Source organism: Bos grunniens, chromosome 25, assembly GCF_055505025.1.
Source record: "Bos grunniens cultivar Pamir isolate PY7600 chromosome 25, Bosgru_T2T1.0, whole genome shotgun sequence".
NCBI lineage: Eukaryota > Metazoa > Chordata > Mammalia > Artiodactyla > Bovidae > Bos > Bos grunniens.
The window spans coordinates 41,196,317-41,215,982 of NC_141189.1; the positions used below are offsets into that span (position 1 = coordinate 41,196,317).

Below are 19,666 nucleotides of genomic sequence, written 5' to 3' on the forward strand. Positions count from 1 at the left end.
GGTGGGGGGAAAGGCCCTTGTGTTTAGGGACCCTGGTGGACGTAAGACATCGGCCTGCTCCCTAACTTCATGGGAGACCCTACAGAGGGGACTGACTGGCTGCCCAGATCAGGGAATTCCAGTGCCTGCTGCTCACCCTCCTCCACCCTCTGGCTGCCTTCTTCCTGGACCAGCTTGATGATCTGGGTGGGAGAGGGGCATCCCGCCATCATGTGTGTGAACCTTCCCAAAGCTGCGTGGAGGGGAGTCATCTGCCCGTCCTTGCAAATGAGCAAAGAGTCTGAGCTGCTCTGTCTTTAGAATACTGCAGCCATGACAAGGTGAGGGTCCGAGAAGGTCGAGGTCAGAAGGATGAGACCTGTGTGTAGGGGGAGTGGGGGGCTGTCAGAAGCTGTGGCCGGAGGCTGGGGGGTAAGCAGGCTTGTGTAGGGGTTCAGGTTGCTGCTGGGCAGGGCTGTGACCCCACTGGTGCTGAAGGTGGGGGTACTGAAGCCCGCCCCCCACCGGCTTGTGGATCTGAAGAGTTACATCCCACTCGGTGCCGGGGATGAGGGAACCCAGTCCCTCTTAGTGGTAGGGGTAGGGGGCTGAACCCCGGCTGGTGATGGGCAGGTGCCTGAGGTCGGGGTTCAGATTGAGGCGGGGGCGGGGGTCGTGGAGCATTGTTTGTGGAGACAGCTGGAGACAGCAGGGCGCGAAGGTGCAGTTGCTGGGCTGGGGGTGTTCGGGTTCCCTGACACCGAATTCATTACTGGGAGATTCCTCTTCACAGTCCCTCGACACCTCCCACGGGAGCCACGGGCCAGAAATGTCTGACAGCCTCTGGCGGCCCGGCTCCCGCGCCCGGTGCCCGGGTCTCTCGGTGCCCGGGTCCCCACCCGCCCACTACCGGAGTCCCTCCTCCCGTGGGTCCCGCAGCCTCTGGAAGGCTCTCGGGCTCTGCCTGGCGTCGCCGCCGAGTCGGGGCTCAGCGTCCAGTCCCCCGGCCATCGCCCGGGCCGCGGGGTGTCCGCAGAGGCCAGGCCCGAGCCGCGCGACCCGCACGTGGGGAGGGGGCGTCTCGGGAGGACGGAGCCAGAGGTAGGGGCGGAGCCAAGGAGCCGGGCGCGCGGCCGGCGCGGGCGCACCGAGGTCAGCGGCCGCAGGAGGGGGACCCAGGCGTCCGGGAGGCGGCGCCAGGTGCCGCGCCCCCGCCTCACGCCCGCCGCCGCCGGCCCCCGCCCCCGGGCCGCCCCCCGCCCGTGACGCGCTCCCCGCCCCCTCCGCGCCGGGAGCCCGATCCCTAGCCGGAGCCCGAGGACTGCGAGGGGAGCGGGCGGCGGAGGAGGCGGCGGGGGAGGGCGGAGGAGGCGGCCGGTGCCGCGGGGCCGCCGCCGCCGCCTCGGAGCCGCGCCGAGCGCACGGAGCGCAGCCGCGTCGCTGCGGCCCCGGCCGCGCCATGGGGAAGGAGCAGGAGCTGGTGCAGGCAGTGAAGGCGGAGGACGTGGGGACCGCGCAGAGGCTGCTGCAGAGGCCGCGGCCCGGGAAGGCCAGTGAGTCCGGGGGGCGCGGGGGCGCTGGGGGCGGGCGGGAGCGGCGGCGCGCCCCGGGGCCGTCTCCAGCGCCGAGCCCCCCACCCCGCCCGGCGCCGGCCGCGGAGGGGGATGCTCTCGAGTCCCGGGGGGCGGGGCGGGGCCAGCAGCGCCCGGACCCTCGGTCCGCGCCCCCTGCGGCCAGCGCTGAAGGAGGGGCGGCCTCGAGCACCCGGCCGTCACCCCGAGCCCCGCAGCGGGCACCTGGCGGCATCCGCCTCCCTGGCCGCAGGCGTTCGCAAACGTCTCTCCCGCCTGCGATCCCCTCCCTTCCCGGGCTGCGGGCTGACAGCTGGAGGTCTCTGCTGGGCCTTTAAAGGGCGAGGCTGCTCCCCCCCCACCACCACCACAACGCCATGGAGAGAAGGAGGGGCGCCTTGCGGTGAGGGGCGACTACAGGGCCGACAGTCTCTGTCAGACCCCTCCCCGCCCCGTGTTTAATAACAGGCTTGGCAGGGAGGGGGGGAAGGACCACGCTGGGGGTGTGGCTGCCCAGGCATGGCCGGCGGGGGGCCGTTTACCGGAGGGGGAGCCGAGGCCCAAGGTCGCCCAGCCCCAGGCAGGCTGAGTTGCCGGCAGGTGCCATCCTGGCCCTCTCTGGCTTCCCTGCTGGGAAAGGGGGCTGGGAGGGGAGGGGGTCTCCCACTGGTCTTCCTGAACTGGGGCTGTGGGCGCCTCGGGGGACGCTTAGGAGCTTGGAGCCCTGATTCTAGCACTCATCCCAGCTCAGCTCAGAGCCTCCCCCGGGACGCTGGGGATGGACGGAAGGGCGTGTGCGGCTGCGCACGTATGGCCGTGTCAGTGTGTCAGGGCACCTGTGAGGGCACCGGCTGGCCTCCTGTGGGTCGCAGGTGGGGTCTGAGTGGCCCACGCCCCATGCCATCCCCTGGGACGGTGTGTAAGCGAGGGAAGCCCCCTCCCCTCTCTCCAGGCGAGATGCTGAGAACTAAGACGGCCCCTGGGGCAGTTGGGGAGCAGCTCCTTGAGTCCCAGGAAGACCCCTCCCACCGCAGCCCCGCCTGGCCGCTCCTTGTCTACCCTGTGCGGTTAGAGAGCTGCACTTGTGTGCTTCACAGGCACAGGCTGGCCCAGCCTTCCGTACCCGGGGCCCAGGGGCGGGCTGCCACTGAGGACCGGCTTCAGGGCCTCAGGGCCCAGAAAGGCAGGGCTTTCAGGCAGAGGCCGCCTCAGCTGAGCCTCAAAAGCAGGAGAAGGGATGAGAGGTGAAAGCAAGGCAAAGACTTCCACCTAGTGGCCAGCCGACCTTGGGTGCAGACAGCTCGGGTCTCCTCATCTGTGGGATGGGACCCTCAGTGGTCCCTGCCCCACAGCCTTGTTTTAAGAACAGTGAGAGTGTGCAGGGAGCCCAGGCCTTCGTGTGTTCTCAGGAAGGGCTAGTAGTGATAGTGTTGGTCACTCAGTCGTGTCAGACTCTTTGCCAGCCCATGAACTGTAGCCCCCCAGGCTTCTCTGGAAGGCTTCTCTGGGATCCATGGGATTCTCCACGCAAGAATACTGGAATGAGTTGCCATTCCCCTCTCCAGGGGCTTCTCCCGACCCAGGGATCAAACCTGAGTCTCCCGCATTGTAGGCAGATTCTTTACTGTCTGAGCCACCATGGCCATTTCCTAGACAGCCCAGGGCCGGTGCGTGGAGGAAGTGGGGGCGTCAGGTTTGGGAACTCCTCCTGTCTTCCACTCTGGCCCCCGGGGAGATATGTGGGGCTTTTACATCCACCTGTGTCCCCACGTGGATCTCTGCATTCGCCCCTGTGTGGCTTGGTCCCCGGGTAGGAGAGACACCTGCCCTGGCCCCTGAATCTGGGCTCTCTGACTCACAGGGGCGGGCGTAATAAATCAGATGGAGAAATCCCTCCATGAATTAGCTCAGTTGTCATGGCAACACTGGCCTGCTTTGGAGTAAGATGTATTTTGATTCAGCAAAGTACAGCTGGAGTTTGGGCCACGGGGTGGGGGGCATCCGGCCGTGCTCCCTGGGGCCCCCCAACTCTAAAGGTGTTCCCACGACCCTTGTTTCCACAGTCCCTTCCCGGCACTGACACCTTCACTTCAGCCCACCCCCCACCCAGCGTCACCCCGGGCTCTGGCGGCTCCCCCATCCCGCCTGAAGGGAGCCTCCGCTCATATGCACGGGCTGCCACCCTTAGCAGTCATCCTTGGAGGGAAGAAGAGACCGCTCTGCTTGGAAGGGAAGCTGCTGGGGTGGGGGCTGGCCTTCTGGGGTACGGGGACGCCCTGTCCTTCCTCCGGGCCCCGCCTCCCCTTTCTTCAGATTTACTGGAGACTACACGCAGGTGCTCCCATGCTCGCTCACCTTAGCCCCGGAGAGCTGCCCTCCAGCGCCTGGCTCGGTGCTGCCTGCCCTGGGGGCGTAGGGGGGCCTCGCGCTGCTGGAGGCCACGGGGTACAGCCAGGCTGACATGGGAGCAGAGGAGGCCGAGGCCCCTCCCTGGAGGGCACGGATGTGGCCTGTGTGTGGCTTCCGTGGCTGGAGGAGTCCCTGGCAGGGAGGTGGAGGGAGGCTATGAGGACAGGGCGGAAGAGGGTCTGGGGTCATCTCCCCGGAGGCATCTGCAGCTGGAGTTTGCAACTGGCCTCCCAGGTTGGGGTGGTCGCAGGAGAATAATTAGAGGTGGGGGCCACAGGAGAGCCCGAGTTCTGGGGGTCAGGGGCCAGGTGCATGTCCCGTGACCAGCGGTAAGCCATAGGACTCGGTGCCTCGTGGGAAGGGCGAGGAGCTCCTGGTACCTTCCGCTCTGTGCCCACAGCCCCCAGGCCTGGGCAGCCCTGCTCTGCACCAGCTTCACTCAGGACACCCGTCTCTGCAAGGTGCAGCCCCCAGCCCCAGGCAGGCTGCCGCTGTGGGGGCTTCCTGGATGCCCAGTGTCCCCATGGGGGTGCTCCAAGGCCTCAAGCCCACCTACATCCAGTTCCAGCACTTTGAGGAGACCAGCCCAGGGAGGGGGGAGATGACCTTACAAGCAGCCCCCTCCTCCTGTGGGGGGTGGTCCCCTTCCGGATGCAGACGCCTCCTCCCCACTAGTGTGTGTCACTTCTGGGCCTTGACCTCCAGCCCCTCTGAGACCTCAGCACCTGCGGGCGTGGCCGGGCCTCCGCCTCTGCTCGGAGCTCCTGGAGCAGCTGCCTGGGTGCCTGCTGCTGGAGGGAGAGTGAGCTGGCCCGGGGAGGCTCTGGGGAGAATCTGAGCCTGGCTACACTGGAACTAAGGGTATGGGGGCAGCAACATTAGAGTCGGGCAGAGCCTTCTGGCACGAGAAGGTGCTGAGCGCAGCCCTGAGTGCGGCGGGGGTCCCTAGTGGGCCACCAACGCCTGGGCTCTGTTCAGCTATGCAGCAGGGACTGCGGCCCACCCGGCCGCATAGTTCACAGAGCCCAGTGCAGGACAAAAAGAGGGGCTGCCTTGTCTCTAGACAGTGGCGGCAGAGTGTCCACCCAGCGCGTGGCTCCTCTTGAGTGGCCACACGGGTCTCACACTTGAAGCCAGGCCTGGCAGGTGGATGGAGTATGTGGGATGAGGGTTCAGTTCAGTCACCAGGCACTGAGCGCCTCGTGTGTGCCCGGCACTGTGTTAGCTGAAAGGATACGGCAGTGAGCAAAGTAGACAAAAACCATGTCTTCTTGGAGCTTGTAATGTAGTGATGGAGGTGGACAATAAAAAAGGTAATGGGAGTTAAAGAGAAAAAGACACAGACACAGGACGGGGTGGGAGGTTACCATTTTATTTACTCATTGGAAAACACCCTGATGCTGGGAAAGACTGAGGGCAGGAGAGGGGGGCGACAGAGGATGAGATGTCTCAAAAGACATGAGTTTGAGCAAACTCTAGGAGATAGCAAAGGACAGGGAAGCCTGGCGTGCTGCGGTCCATGGGGTTGCAAAGAGTCGGACATGACTGAGCAACTGAACACGAACAATTTTTAAAATTATTTGACCACGCCTCGTGGCTTGCAGAATCCTTAGCTCCCCAACCAAGGACTGGACCTGGGCCTGAATCCTAACCACTGGACTCCCAGAGAACTCCCAGATAATTACCATTTTAGATGGGAGTGAGGAGGCTTTGACAAGCAGGTCTTGAATAAAGGCCTGGAGGATATGAAGAGGGAGTCATGGGAAGAGGGAAGAATAACGCCTGCCCTCTCCACATACACAGCTTGTGCAAAGGCCCTGTGGCAGCAGAGGCAGGCGCGTTGGAGTGCCGTCGAGGAGGCTCAGGCGACTGGAGCAGGGGTGAGGGGGAAGCGTGTCCAGCTTCGGCCTCTAACCCCAGTGAGACGGGAGCAGCAGGATCAGACGCGTGTCCTCGGGGGGGCCCCACCGACCTCAGTGGGTGTGGAGGCGACAGGCTGGAAGTGGGGAGGCCAGTGGAGAGGAGGTGGCTGTGGTCCTTCGAGAGATGCTGACCTGGTGTGGGCTGGGGATGTTGCGACCGAGAAAGGATAGGATTCTGGGCGTGCTTTAAACGGGTTCTAAAGGCAGAGCCCACAGGATTTACCAATGAAGACATAAGGACCCAGGGCTGCCTCCAAGGTTTTGCCCTGGACCACCAGCGGCACTGGTGCAAACTGAGACAGACTCCAGCATCAGCCACGCGTCTGAGCGGGGCGGGGGCGGGGGTGGAGACGCCGCTGGTCCTGGAGCCTCTGCTCCTGGGCTATTGGCCGGAAGAGCCCCTCCCTGGGGAGGGTGGGGAGGAGCCCTGTGGAGCTGTGTCAGCAACGGCCACGTGCTGAGCCCTTGGACCTGCGAGGCCGGCCCGTTAGACCCTCCGAGCTCACGGCCCAGGCCACAGGGCTAGTAAGGGGCAGAGGCCTGTCTGATTCTGCGGGCCTTGTGGGCCACCGGGGGGCCTCACGCCCCACATCCAGCAGCTGAGAACCGAGGCTGGGGCGGCTGGGGCTGCCATGGGTCACTAAGCGGCCCTGCAGCAGCCCCTCTGAGCCCCGACTCCCTCGGGCTCCTGCCCCCATCCCTGTCCTGGGCCTGGACAAAGGGGCTTCTGTCTTGCCAGCCCCTCCTTCACAGAGTGACTGACCCACAAATGGGTTATGTAACCATGGCCCAGACAGGCAGGGGATTGGCCCGAGTCCGGCTGGACCTGAGCCCGTGGGGAGAGCATCGGTGGGCTCTGCTCCTCTGGCCGGCGCCCAGTGGAGGCCAGGACTGTGGAGGAGGGCGTCCGAGGGAGGGCTTCAGGCAGGCCGATGAGGGGGTCACTATCGCGTGGCTGCCCAGAGGCATGGGCCCACTTGTCGGCCTCCCCTTCCCGCCTGGCTGGATGGGGTGCATCCACACTGGCCAGGCCTGGGGCTGGAGCTGGGGGAGGCTGCACCCTGGAAGTGCGGCTCTCCCGCAGAGATACCCCTGTTTCCGGGTGTGGCAGGCCGCCCCCGGGCCCATCTGGGCCCTTCTGAGAGACAGATTGGGCTGGCTCTCTCCCTCCCACCATTGGCAGGGGCTCAGCCGGCGTCCCCAGGGAGGGCTTCGTGTGCACATGTGTGCGCCTGTGTGGGCGCCCAGCCCCGGCCTCTCAGACAGGTCCTGGCCTGGGGAAACCTCCCAGCATCTCAGTTCAGTGAGAAACTGAGGTCCGAAAGCTGGTACCTGGTGCTGGGTGCAGGGAGCACAGCGGAATGAATGAACGCTTCTAGACTGAAGCCCTAGATAGCTTTGGCTCTGAGCCTGCCAGAGAGCTAGCCAGCTGCTCTCGGGCTGCCTAGAGGGGGCTGGGCCCCAGGTGGGCCTCCTTCACCGTGTTTCCTCCCCTCCGCAGAACTCCTGGGCTCCACCAAGAAGATCAATGTCAATTTCCAAGACCCTGATGGGTGAGTTCTCAGCCCTGGGAGGCATCAGTCTGGTGTGGGGGTCAGGGACTCCTAGGGCAGGGGGGTGTCCGGCACCTGTCCACATGTGTCCATCACCCGTTGCAGCTTTTCAGCCCTGCACCACGCGGCCCTGAATGGCAACACAGAGCTGATCACCTTGCTGTTGGAGGCCCAGGCTGCTGTGGACATCAAGGACAACAAAGGCAAGGCCTGCCAGGCAGGACATGGCAGTGAGCGAAGTGGATAAAAACCACTGTCCTCTTGGAGCTTGTAAATTAGTGATGGAAGTGGACAGTAAAGGCCAGGGATCTTGGAGCCAGGGGCACAGGGGTTAAGATCAGAGCTTAACCCTGGAGGGACCCTGGAGGCCTCCATGGTCCCTCAACTGAGGTCAGCCTAGGGTCCTGGTCTGGGTCGAGGCAGCTTCTCGTGGGGTCAGCGTCCTGGAGGTCAGGGTTGGGGTCAGGGGCAGGGTCTAGCTCCAGCTCCCAACTTCCCCCGTCCACCCCCCCAGGCATGCGGCCTCTGCACTACGCGGCCTGGCAGGGCCGGAAGGAGCCCATGAAGCTGGTGCTGAAGGCGGGCTCAGCGGTGAACATCCCATCCGACGAGGGCCACATCCCCCTGCACTTGGCGGCCCAGCACGGTCACTATGATGTGGTAAGGACTGCCCCTGGGGGCGACAGGGCACCTGGGGCAGCAGGAGCCTGATGGACACCCCAGGCCTGACCGTGCCTGTGGTCCCTGCAGTCTGAAATGCTGCTGCAGCACCAGTCCAACCCCTGCATGGTGGACAACTCGGGCAAGACGCCCCTGGACCTGGCCTGTGAGTTTGGCCGCGTCGGGGTAAGTCTCCCCGGGGAGCTGAGTGCGACTCCATCTGCTCCGTCTGCTTCTCCTAGGGGCCTCCCACCCCATTTCTTGGGCCCCCTACTCTTCACCCCTCCCTCCAGGTGGTCCAGCTGCTTCTGAGCAGCAACATGTGTACGGCCTTGCTGGAGCCCCGGCCAGGAGACACCACCGACCCCAACGGCACCAGTCCCCTGCACCTGGCAGCCAAGAACGGCCACATCGACATCATCAGGTATGGCCAGGGTGGGGGCGGGGTGAGGGGCTCTCTGCCTCGCGGTGCCTGCTCCTGGCTTGGCAGTAAGACCGGAGCGGCCGGGAAGCCATGGGGATGTGGTCAGGCCTCTGGTACAAGGGATGCCTCCAGCCACCCCCGTAGAGGATGCCCCAGTGGGGGCTAGGGAGTGGGCTTCTACAGCCTCCCAGCCTGTGCCACCTGCCAGGTGGCCCTGTGGTGACTCTCGGCGTCTCTGAGCCTCTGTTTCCCCATGTTCAAAGTGCGCATCGAAGCACTGCTTGTCCTGAGATGAGACAAGACCAGAATGTGAAGGATTTGCACTGGGAGGGGGACTCCTGCAAGTTCCTGGTCACTGGCGGAGGCCATCCTGTCGGGGAGGTGGGGTCGGGTTGGCTCATTCTGGGCCCCCAGGAGTCAGAGGCCGACTTGGGGTGCCGGGCCAGTGGACTCGCATGCAAGGCCCTGCCTGCTCCCCCTGCCACCCTGCCAGACTGCTGCTCCAAGCCGGCATCGACATTAACCGCCAGACCAAGTCCGGCACCGCCCTGCACGAGGCCGCACTCTGTGGGAAGACGGAGGTGGTTCGGCTGCTGCTGGATGTGAGTCGGGGCCAGGGTACAGGGTGCGGGGATCAGGCGAGGGCGGAGGGGGCTCCTGACAGGCCTCACTCTCTGGCACACGCAGAATGGGATCAACGCCCATGTGAGAAACACCTACAGCCAGACTGCCCTGGACATTGTGCATCAGTTCACCACCTCCCAGGCCAGCAAGGAGATCAAGCAGCTGCTGCGAGGTGGGCTTGGGCGGGGCCGGGAGGCTGGGGCGGGGCCGGGGCTGGGCCGGCTCACAGGACCGGGGGGTCTGCCACCTCCTGTGTCCCCAGAGGCCTCGGCGGCCCTGCAGGTCCGGGCGACCAAGGATTACTGCAACAACTATGACCTGACCAGCCTCAACGTGAAAGCTGGGGACATCATCACAGTAAGGACGGTCCGGGGCTGCTGGAGCAGGGCTGAGAGGGGCCTGGGATGCTGCCCCCAACGCCTGGCAAGGACTGGGGGGGCCCAGGCCACCCATCCACTTGACCCAGAGGGGAGTCCCCCCGAGTGTGTTCCCCTCACCTTATCCATTGACCCAGAGGGGAGTCCCTCGGAGTGTGCTCCCCTCGCCTTATCCATTGACCCAGAGGGGAGTCCCCCTGAGCATGCTCCCCTCACCTTATCCATTGACCCGGAGGGGAGTCCCCCCTGAGCGTGCTCCCCTCATCTTATCCACTTGACCCGGAGGGGAGTCCCCCCTGAGTGTGCTCCCCTCACCTTATCCGGCCAGGTCCTTGAGCAGCACCCAGATGGTCGCTGGAAGGGCTGTATCCATGACAACAGGACAGGCAATGACCGTGTGGGCTACTTCCCATCTTCCCTGGGCGAGGCCATCGTCAAGCGAGCAGGCAAGTCCAGCCCAGGCCAGAGGCTCGTGGCCAGACAGGAGCATGTACACGGTGTGCTGCGGGCTGGGCTGGGGCCATGAGCTCCCGCCATCACTGGGTGTGAGGTCCGGGATTTGTCCTGCCAGCTCTCTTATCCGGGTCCCCAGACCTGGTCCTTCATTGATTCAGCAGACACTGCACGCCAGGCTTGAGGAATAGACGATCACCCAAATGGCCTCGTTCCTGCTCTCAAGGAGCTTGCCCTGGGCGGAGGGGAGCACAGGACAGTGAAGTCAGCATGGAGGGAAATGTGCCGACCAGTGACCCAGACATTGCAGATGGAGACATGCTTCAGACAGTGGACGGACAAGGCCCTGAGAAGTGGGAGGGAGCAAGCTGCAGGCGGCGACTTTGGGGTAGCGGGAACCACACATGCAGAGACGCTCAGGCAGGGCAGAGTGTGACCTGTGTGAGGGTCCAGAGCCCAGGGCGGCTGACTTGGTGACAGAGCGAGGGGCATAGGAAGCCACAGGGCTGTGGAATGGCTTCAGGTGGGGTACGGGTGTGACGGGCTTATCCTGTACAGAGGACATGGAGGTTGACAGGCCGGTGAGAGGGCAGAGGGGGGCCAGCTAGGAGGTGTGGTCGGTCAGTCCACCCAAGGTCATCAAGTGCCCTGGCCCCAGGCTCCTGGGGACCTCTTCCCCCTGCTCCCCTATCAGAGGGGTTTGTACCCTCCTGCGAACCCCCACCTCCACATACTGGACCACTGGCAGAATAGCCTGGCCTGCACCCCGCTCTGCCCTGCTCTCCTGCTCGCCAGTGTCCAGGGTTGGGAGGGGTCTTCTGAGGGTCTCTCAGCTCCTTGGAGACAGCCGGGGAGGAGGAGCTGGCGCTGAGCCTCCCGGCCTGTGTGCGCGTGTGCACACATGCGTGTGTCTCTGTGTGCATGTGCGTGTGTGTGTACGCATGTGTGTGCCTGTGTGCACCTCTGTGCATGTGTGTCTATGTGTGCACATGTGTGTCTCTGTGTGCACGGGACTGTGTGTATGCATGCATGTGTGCATGTGTGTGTGCGTGTCTGGCCTCTACTCTACGCAGGCCCTGGAGCCGGTCCAGGGCTCAGGGCAGCTGTGCTCGGCCTGCAGGTCCCCGAGCAGGTGCTGAACCAAGTCCACCCCAGGGAGGCAGCTCCACGGGGCCCGCTGTGCCCCCCGAGGAGATCTGGGTGCTGAGGAAGCCTTTTGCAGGTGGGTGGGGGGCCTTGGGGGGAGGCGGTGGGGTGGAGTGGGGCGGGCGGCGGCTGACCTTGTTCTGTCCTGTGGGCAGGCGGGGACCGCAGCGGCAGCTTGAGCAGCGTGGCTGGGGGCCGGAGCGTCGGGGGCCACACCCTGCACGCTGGCTCTGAAGGGGTCAAGGTAGGTGGGGTGGCAGCAGGGCCGGGGTGCCTGGGTCCGGAGCAGCACTGGTCAGCCATCCTGTCTGGGTTCCAGCTCCTGGCAACGGTGCTCTCCCAGAAGCCAGTGTCCGACTCCAGCCCCGGGGACAGCCCGGTCAAGCCTCCGGAGGGCCCTGCAGGTAAGGGCAAGGACACGGCACTGCTGGCTGGGTGCGGAGGTAGCCCCCAGGCAGCCCTCACCCCTCCAAACCCTCTCGTCCCTAGGTGCGACCCGGGCCCAGCCTCCAGCGGCCCACGCGGGGCCGGGCTATGGGGAGCAGCCACCCAAGAAGCTGGAGGCAGCATCCGAAGGCAAGGTACAGGGCCAGGGCAGCTGCAGGGGCGGGGGCCGGGGAAGCCCACCTGGCTGGGCCACAGCACGGCCAGCACCCTCGATGGGCCAGGCCCGTCCTTCTGTTGGTCTGTCAGTCTGTGTGCGTAGCTGTTGTCTCTTGTGCAGGCTGTGCGTGTAAGCCAGTGTGTGTAAAAGTGTGACACAGTGTGAGGCGAGTAGGGGGTGTGTTTGTGTGTGGCTAGTGTGACTGCAGTCTGGGCATGGGTGCACCTGTGTGTGCATGTGGAGGGTGTGGGTGCGAGACGAGTGGAAGCGTATGTGGGGGTGAGTCGGGTCCATGTGCGTGCACCTGCGTGCTAGGGCAGGCGTGAACTGCTGGCTGAGTCCTCCTGCGTGCCCCCCAGGCAGAGCCCACCTCCCGCGTGGGCGGCAGCAGTCAGTGGCCCCTCCTGAGGCCCCATTCCCAGAGCCCCTGTCACGGGCCACATGGCTGGGTGGCCCTGGTCCAGGAAAGGGGGGCGGTTGGGGAGGCCTGTGATGTGGACGGCGGCGGGACCCTCCTGGTGGAGATCACAGCAGGCAGCCGACACGTAGGACGACGCGGAGACAGCGGAGCCCCGGACTCAGAGGGAGGAGCACCCGGCCAGGCTGACGGGGGCCTGGCGGCTGCAGACGGCCCAGCAGACGGCAGCTCGCGCCGCGTGGTCTTCGGCTGAGCAGAGAAGGAGGCGCTGCGGTGGCTGGGTGCACGCCTGGCCGGGGGGGCAGGTGGGCGAGCCTGCAGCGGGTGCCTTGTGTCTTCCAGGGCGCCGAGGCTGTCAGCCAGTGGCTTGCCACGTTCCAGCTGCAGCTCTACGCCCCCAACTTCATCAGTGCCGGGTACGACCTGCCCACCATCAGCCGCATGACCCCCGAGGTGAGGTGCCCAGAAAGCTGCCCACCATCTGGCTCGGAGATGGGCCCCCAGCCTCTGGCTAACAGGCAGCTCCTCTACCCAGGACCTCACTGCCATCGGGGTCACCAAGCCCGGCCACAGGAAGAAAATCACCGCGGAGATCAGTGGTCTGAGCCTCCCGGACTGGCTGCCCGAGCACAAACCTGTAAGGCCCCCTGCACCCTGGTGGCCAAGCCCAGGAGGGGCAGACCGACAGACGGACAGATAGCCACGGCCCTCCCCTGCCTTCTGGGGAGCCCAGTGAGAGGACAGCGGAGGGTGTCCTCTGTTCGTCTGTCAGGGGCCCCTGGGCCAGCCTCCCCGGGCAGGGGCCGGGGTGACCTCCTCTGAAGGCTGTTCGGGCAAGGGGAGCCTGGAGCCCGGAGCATCCCCGTCTCTACTACACACTTGCCACTCAGGGATGTTGGCACCACCCAGCGCCCTGCAGTGCTGCCCGATGCACGCCCACCAGACACCGCAGGGGGCTGCCACACACCCAGGCACATACCCAGGCACGTGCACAGGGAGGGTGTGTGTGAGCACAGGCCTCAGCACGCAGACCGCATGCGTGCACTGAACACATGCCCAGTGCCCACCGATGGCCACACTGGCCTCGGCCTGTGCTGTCATGCACGGGTGCCCTGCGGAGGCACAGGCTCCGGGATGGGAGAGGGGGACCTGGGGCCTGTCCCATCTGCACCGCCTCTCTGGGCCTCTGGCTCCCACCGTCCAGGAGGGAGATGCTGTGGCCACCGAGGGCCCCCAGGGTGGGACAGGCGGGTGCACACGCCTCACCCACACTGCCTGCCTCGCCCCACTCAGTCCATGGCTCAGGGGTCCTCCCAGCCAGCTCGCCTGGGTCCCAGGGGCTTCACTCTGCTTGCTCACCCAGGCGGTGACCGAGTGCTGTGTTGGTGTGTGAGTGATGTCCAGCTGGGAATGTGGATAGGTGGATCCCGGTCAGGGGGCCACTGGCTGGTTCTGGGTGAACTCCATCACGGATACTTGCACAGGCGTGTGACAAGGCTGTGTGACGTGTGGCTGAGGATGGTGGGGAAATGATGAGAGGGCGTGAGTGTGACTCAGGGGTGTCAGTGCCATGGATGACTGGGGTGCAAGCTATGCGTATACCTGTTGCTGGTCGGTGATGCTGTGTGTCTGCGTCCGTGACGCGTGAGGTGTGTCCACGTGGGTGCCGTCCCCAGGGCTGCCTGGCCTGCCTGGCAGGTGAGGAAGTGCCTTCCTCCCCCTCCCCCCGAGGGCATCCCGCGGAGAGGGTCACGCCTCTGTGTGTGTCTGCCTGTGTCCGCACGTGTGTGTGCGCTGGCCTTGGCTGTGCTGTCAAGGCTGTGCTGACCCCTCCGGCCTGTCCATTTGTCCTTCCGTCTCTCTGTGCCGGGCTGGCCCGGTGCCCACCCCTCCACCAGTTCCGAGCAGCAGGCAGGGTATGGGCAGCCAGCTTGGGCTGCCCTCTGTGTCCCCCGCCCCGTAGGCAAACCTGGCCGTGTGGCTGTCCATGATCGGCCTGGCGCAGTACTACAAGGTGCTGGTGGACAACGGCTACGAGAACATTGACTTCATCACGGACATCACTTGGGAGGACCTGCAGGAGATCGGCATCACCAAGCTGGGTGAGGCCCCGCCCCGCCCCGCCCCGCCCCGCCCTCCTTGTGCTCCCGGGCCTGACCTGCGCCCCGCCCCAACTCAGGCCACCAGAAGAAGCTGATGCTGGCCGTGCGGAAACTGGCGGAGCTGCAGAAGGCAGAGTACGCCAAGTACGAGGGGGGACCCCTGCGCCGGAAGGCACCGCAGTCGCTGGAGGTGATGGCCATCGAGTCGCCACCCCCACCCGAGCCTGCCCCGGCTGACTGCCAGTCTCCGAAGATGACCACCTTCCAGGACAGCGAGCTCAGCGGGGAGCTGCAGGCGGCCTTGACCGGCCCGGCCGAAGGGGCTGCTGCTGCCACCGCCCCAGCTGAAAAGCCGGCCAACCACCTGCCGCCCACCCCGAGGGCCTCAGGGCGGCAGGAGCCCAGCCTGGGGGGGAGGGCGCGGCACATGAGCAGCTCCCAGGAGCTGCTGGGCGATGGGCCCCCGGGACCCAGCAGCCCCATGTCACGGAGCCAGGAGTACCTGCTCGATGAGGGGCCGGCCCCCGGCACCCCTCCCAAGGAAGCCCGGCCCAGCCGCCACGGCCACAGTGTCAAGCGGGCCAGCGTGCCCCCGGTGCCCGGCAAGCCTCGGCAGGTCCTGCCGCCAGGGGCCAGCCACTTCACGCCCCCCCAGACACCCACGAAACCCCGGCCAAGCTCCCCGCAGGCCCTGGGGGGGCCTCATGGCCCAGCGCCAGCCACAGCCAAGGTGAAGCCCACCCCTCAGCTGCTGCCGCCCACGGAGCGACCCATGTCCCCCCGCTCGCTGCCTCAGTCGCCCACTCACCGCGGCTTCGCCTACGTGCTGCCCCAACCGGTGGAGAGTGAGGCTGGGCCGGCTGCCCCAGGGCCTGCACCTGCAGCCGTGCCCACGCCGGTGCCCACGCTGTGCCTGCCGCCCGAGGCCGACGCAGAGCCAGGGAGGCCCAAGAAGCGCGCCCACAGCCTGAATCGCTACGCAGCGTCGGACAGCGAGCCGGAGCGGGACGAGTTGCTGGTGCCGGCCGCCGCCGGGCCCTACGCCACGGTCCAGCGGCGCGTGGGCCGCAGCCACTCGGTGCGGGCGCCTGCCGGCGCAGACAAGAACGTCAACCGCAGCCAGTCCTTTGCCGTGCGGCCGCGGAAGAAGGGGCCGCCCCCACCCCCACCCAAGCGCTCCAGCTCCGCCATGGCCAGCGCCAACCTGGCCGATGAGCCGGCGCCAGACGCGGAGACTGAGGGGGCCGGGGCTGAGGACGGCCGGCTGGGGGTCCGGGCGCAGCGCCGGCGGGCCAGTGACCTGGCTGGCAGCGTGGACACAGGAAGTGCCGGCAGCGTGAAGAGCATCGCAGCCATGCTTGAGCTGTCATCCATAGGGGGTGGGGGCCGGGCAGCCCGTAGGCCCCCTGAGGGCCATCCCATGCCTCACCCTGCCAGCCCAGAGCCAGGCCGGGTGGCCACGGTGCTGGCCTCAGTGAAGCACAAGGAGGCCATTGGACCTGACGGCGAGGTGGTGAACCGGCGCCGCACACTGAGCGGGCCCGTCACGGGACTCCTGGCCACTGCTCGCCGGGGTTCCGGAGAGCCAGCGGGGCCTGCAGACCATGGCCAGTTGGTGGAAGAGGGTGCCGCCCGGCAGCGGCCCCGAGGTCCAGCCAAGGGCGAGGCGGGTGCAGAGGGCCCGCCCCTAGCCAGGGTGGAGTCCAGTGCCACCCTCAAGAGGCGCATCCGGGCCAAGCAGAGCCAGCAGGAGAACGTCAAGTTCATCCTAACTGAGTCTGACACGGTCAAGCGCCGGCCCAAGGTCAAGGAGCGGGAGGCAGGTCCCGAGCCTCCCCCACCACCGCTGTCCGTGTACCAGAATGGAACGGGCACTGTGCGCCGCCGGCCAGCCTCTGAGCAGGCTGGGCCCCCAGAGCTGCCCCCGCCACCCCCGCCTGCTGAGCCCCCGCCCTCTGACCTCATGCACCTGCCCCCGCTGCCCCCGCCGGACAGCGATGCCCGGAAGCTGGCCAAGCCACCTGTTTCTCCCAAGCCCATTCTGGCTCAGCCCGTGCCCAAGATCCAGGGCTCACCCACACCTGCCTCCAAGAAGGTGCCGCTGCCAGGTCCCAGCAGCCCAGGTAGGTGCAGGAAGCCAGCTGGGGAGGGGTCCCACACCACGGTCTGCAGGGTTTTCTGCTTCTTGGATCTGATGAAGGCCAGAGGGAGTGGGGTGGGAAGGTATCTTCAGACTCCCTCATCCAGCTGCCCTGGACCATCAGCCCAGAGCTGGGACAGTTGTCTTTAGGTCCTCAGTGGAGGAGGCACAGGTGCATAAATAGCAGCACCTATGGAAGGAGGACAGGCCCAGGAGGCCGGAGGGTTCGGGGGGACTCTGACATGGCTGTAGAGTGACCCCAGCACGGGAGGGAGGGGAGAGGCTTCCAGACAGAAAGGTCAGAGGTGCAAAGTCCCTGTGACATTCAAGCAACGGAAGGGCCAGTGGCTACAACAGGCCACACCTGGAAGGGGATGGAGGTGGAATGAGGATGGGTCGGGGTTTGGAAGCAGTGACCCAAACAGGTGTGCGCAGGGAAGCGCCCCCCCCCCCCCCCCCCCCGCCGCCACAGCCTCAGGGAGACCCAGTGGGGAGGGGCACGGAGGGCTGGAGCTGAAGCCGGGCTTGCAGTGCAGAGGGCGTTGTTTTCGCTCCCGGTTGCGAAGCAGGGCCCTTGGGCAGTGTTTAGGCAGGGCTTGGGTAGGGACGGGCAGCGCGCGATTTGCGCGCGCCGCGCGACCTCCCACCCCGGTGCGAATCTCCTCCTCCCCGCAGAGGTGAAGCGTGCGCACGGCACGCCGCCGCCCGTGTCTCCCAAGCCGCCGCCACCGCCCACGGCGCCAAAGCCGGCCAAAGCCGCGGCGGGGCTGCAGTCGGGCAGTTCCAGCCCGTCGCCCGCGCCCTCGCCGGCGCGCCAGCAACCCGCCGCCCTCGCCAAGCCGGCCAGCACGCCGCCCGCGCTGAGCGCCAGCCCCGCCAGCCCCTCCAGGCCGCCGTCGCCCGGTGCGCCCGCGCTGCACGTGCCCGCCAAGCCGCCACGCGCTGCCGCCGCGGCTACAGGGCCCCCAGCTGCGCCCGACGGCGCCTCGCCGGGGGACAGCGCCCGGCAGAAGCTGGAGGAGACGAGCGCGTGCCTGGCGGCGGCGCTGCAAGCCGTAGAAGAGAAGATCCGGCAGGAGGACGCGCAGGGCTCGCGGTAGGTGCAGGACCGGGTGCGGCCTGCGCGAGGCCGAGGCTGCCGCTCACCTGTAGGCTGCCTTGTGGGGGCGGGATCGAGTCGCGCCGGAGAGGCGTGGCCTTTGAACTAGCCCCGCCCCATACTGCGGGGCGGGGCCCGGCATGGGCGGGGTCTCTGAGAGGGGCCCGGTCCCCCAGAGGCGGCCGCGCGTGGGGCGGGGCCTGGGCTGGCAGACGTCATGGGGGCGTGGCCTTGAATTAGCCCTGCCCCATGCTGCGGGGCGGGACCAGAATGGGCGGAGAGGGGTCTGGCCATGAGTTGGGCGGTCAGCCCTCGTGGGCGGGGGAGGGCCGTGGTGTCCGCGAGGGGGCGGCCTTCGCGCGGAGGGGCGGAACGCCCTGCTCCGGGCCTTCCTGCTCACTCCGCGCCCGCCCGCAGCCCCTCGGCCGCGGAGAAGAGCACCGGCAGCATCCTGGACGACATTGGCAGCATGTTTGACGACCTGGCCGACCAGCTGGACGCCATGCTGGAGTGACGCGGCCGCCCACGTCGGGCCCGCACGCTGACCTTTACCTCAGGATGGGCACCTCTGGGCGCGGCGTGAGCAGGCAGGCGGGCGGGGTCGCGAGGGCGGGACGCAGGGGGCCGGGCGCGAGGCTCCTGCACAAGCACAACTCCTGCCGCCGGGCCCAGCCCGGACGACTGCCTGGCCGGGGGACCCAAGGGCTCTGGTCAGATGCTGCTGCCCCCTCCCCGTGCAATAACTGCTGGGCCGCCTGTCCCCACCGCCAGGCTCTGCCCGCCGTGGTGCGGGAGGGGCCGCTCCTGAACCCCCGCCCAGAGCCCTGGTTGGGCCCACCCTCGGGGGCAGTGGGCAGGGGGCAGCCACTGTAGCCCCCTCCCCAGTCTGGGGCAGAGCACAGGCCTATGCCCAGCACAGAACTGCCCGATGGGGACCTCTGCCAGCCGCTCCTGCGCAGCACAAGGGGCTGGGTTGGGCCCCCTGCCCCACAGCACCTCTCCCCGCCCCCCCCCCCAGAATATAAGCTATCGAAGAGTATTAATTTATTGGGAATGAGCTAAGGCAGATTTCCCCAGAGATACAAAAAGGTATAACTTTAACAAATATATATTTAAAGAAAGAAAAAATATTATTGATTCTATAGAAAACCATTTACCAACTGTAAGGACGCTGGAGTCTAGTTCAAGACAAAAGCTGTCAAGAGGCCCTGGCCATCTGTCTGTCTATCCGTTCCTCCCTCGGTCCCAGAGTGGCCAGATCCCTGGCCCAGTAGCACAAACAGGCTGGGGTCCGAGGAGGGGTCCGTGCTCTGCCAGGGCCTCCCCTCTGATCTCTCTCCTAACTTCTCTGCGTCTGAAGAACCTGAAGGATGTGCCTTGCTCGCCGCTGGGCTGTGTCCTCCGTTTGGTGGAGACAGTGGGCAGGGTTCCACCTCTCTCTGGGGTGCTGGTGTGAGGGTGCCCCTGGGTTCCAAGGGAGCTGTGTGCACAGCGTGGGTGTGTCAGCTGGGTGACAGCAGTGGGTGAAGGGCGTGCATGCCAGGCTGTGTGTGGTACACGCGAGGGTATGCCCGACCCTCCCTCCCGGGGGCCCCAGCTGGCCCCACACAGCCAGCCCGCCGCACCCCCGCTCCCAGACGCTCTGCTTGTGGGCCGAGGCCGTGTCGTGTGGCCCTTCTCGCCTTCTCTCTCCTCCCCCACTCCAAAAAAGTACTGACTGGCCTCCTCTGTTGTGTTTGCTGATCCACATGTGTTGGGCACAACTTTGACATTTCTTAAAAAAGAGAATTAAAAACGCCGAAAACCAGCGACTGTGATTCGGGTGGGTGGAGGGGTTCTGCCTAGGTGGTATCTGGGCATGTGGGGCCCCTCCCAGCAGTCACGTGCTAACACGTCCCCAGGTGGGTGGGCCTGGGCATCTGCCTGGCCTCTTTGCAGTGGGTGGCCCGGACCAGGGCTAGCAGGTGGGGAGGGGGGTCCGGGCAGGGAGCTACTGTCAGCTGTCAATAAACAGAAAACGGAGCTGCCTGGCTTTTTTTTGGTGGGGGGTTGCATATTGGGGCAAGTGGGGGACTTGCCTGTTCCTGGCAGGGGGAAGCAGCCACCAACAGGACCACATCCTGGGGTTGTCAACAGGCACCTCTGTGGCCCCTGCCCAGCTTCCCTCCCACTGGGCAGTGCCTGT

The 19,666-nt window shown here is 66.2% G+C and overlaps 1 protein-coding gene across 6 annotated transcripts; it reads left to right on the forward strand.

The window, feature by feature from the left end:
* Positions 1-1,092: 1,092 nt before the first annotated feature.
* CASKIN1 (CASK interacting protein 1) lies at positions 1,093-19,503 on the forward strand. Of its 6 annotated transcripts, XM_086376230.1 has the most exons (20): positions 1,304-1,532; positions 7,383-7,434; positions 7,540-7,637; positions 7,949-8,094; positions 8,185-8,280; positions 8,388-8,518; positions 9,012-9,120; positions 9,206-9,314; positions 9,405-9,499; positions 9,848-9,965; positions 11,093-11,194; positions 11,274-11,362; positions 11,438-11,522; positions 11,608-11,699; positions 12,483-12,593; positions 12,676-12,777; positions 14,104-14,242; positions 14,320-16,365; positions 17,058-17,478; positions 17,899-19,503. In XM_086376230.1, the coding sequence occupies exons 1-20, from the start codon at positions 1,439-1,441 to the stop codon at positions 17,993-17,995; spliced, it is 4,332 nt and encodes a 1,443-aa protein (XP_086232356.1). In that variant the 5' UTR covers positions 1,304-1,438; the 3' UTR covers positions 17,996-19,503. The 6 variants fall into 6 exon arrangements, with proteins under 6 accessions (XP_086232358.1, XP_086232356.1, XP_086232354.1 ...); XM_086376228.1 differs by having other exon boundaries at positions 9,206-9,499; XM_086376229.1 differs by having other exon boundaries at positions 11,274-11,522.
* The last annotated feature ends 163 nt before the right edge of the window (positions 19,504-19,666 follow it).

Excerpts from the sequence above, each read along its gene's own strand:
- CASKIN1 (XM_086376232.1), top strand. The coding sequence starts at position 1,439 with ATGGGGAAGGAGCAGGAGCTGGTGCAGGCAGTGAAGGCGGAGGACGTG. Across the intron at positions 8,095-8,184 it reads AGCACGGTCACTATGATGTG|TCTGAAATGCTGCTGCAGCA; the intron begins GTAAGGACTGCC and ends TGGTCCCTGCAG. Across the intron at positions 8,519-9,011 it reads GGCCACATCGACATCATCAG|ACTGCTGCTCCAAGCCGGCA; the intron begins GTATGGCCAGGG and ends CCACCCTGCCAG.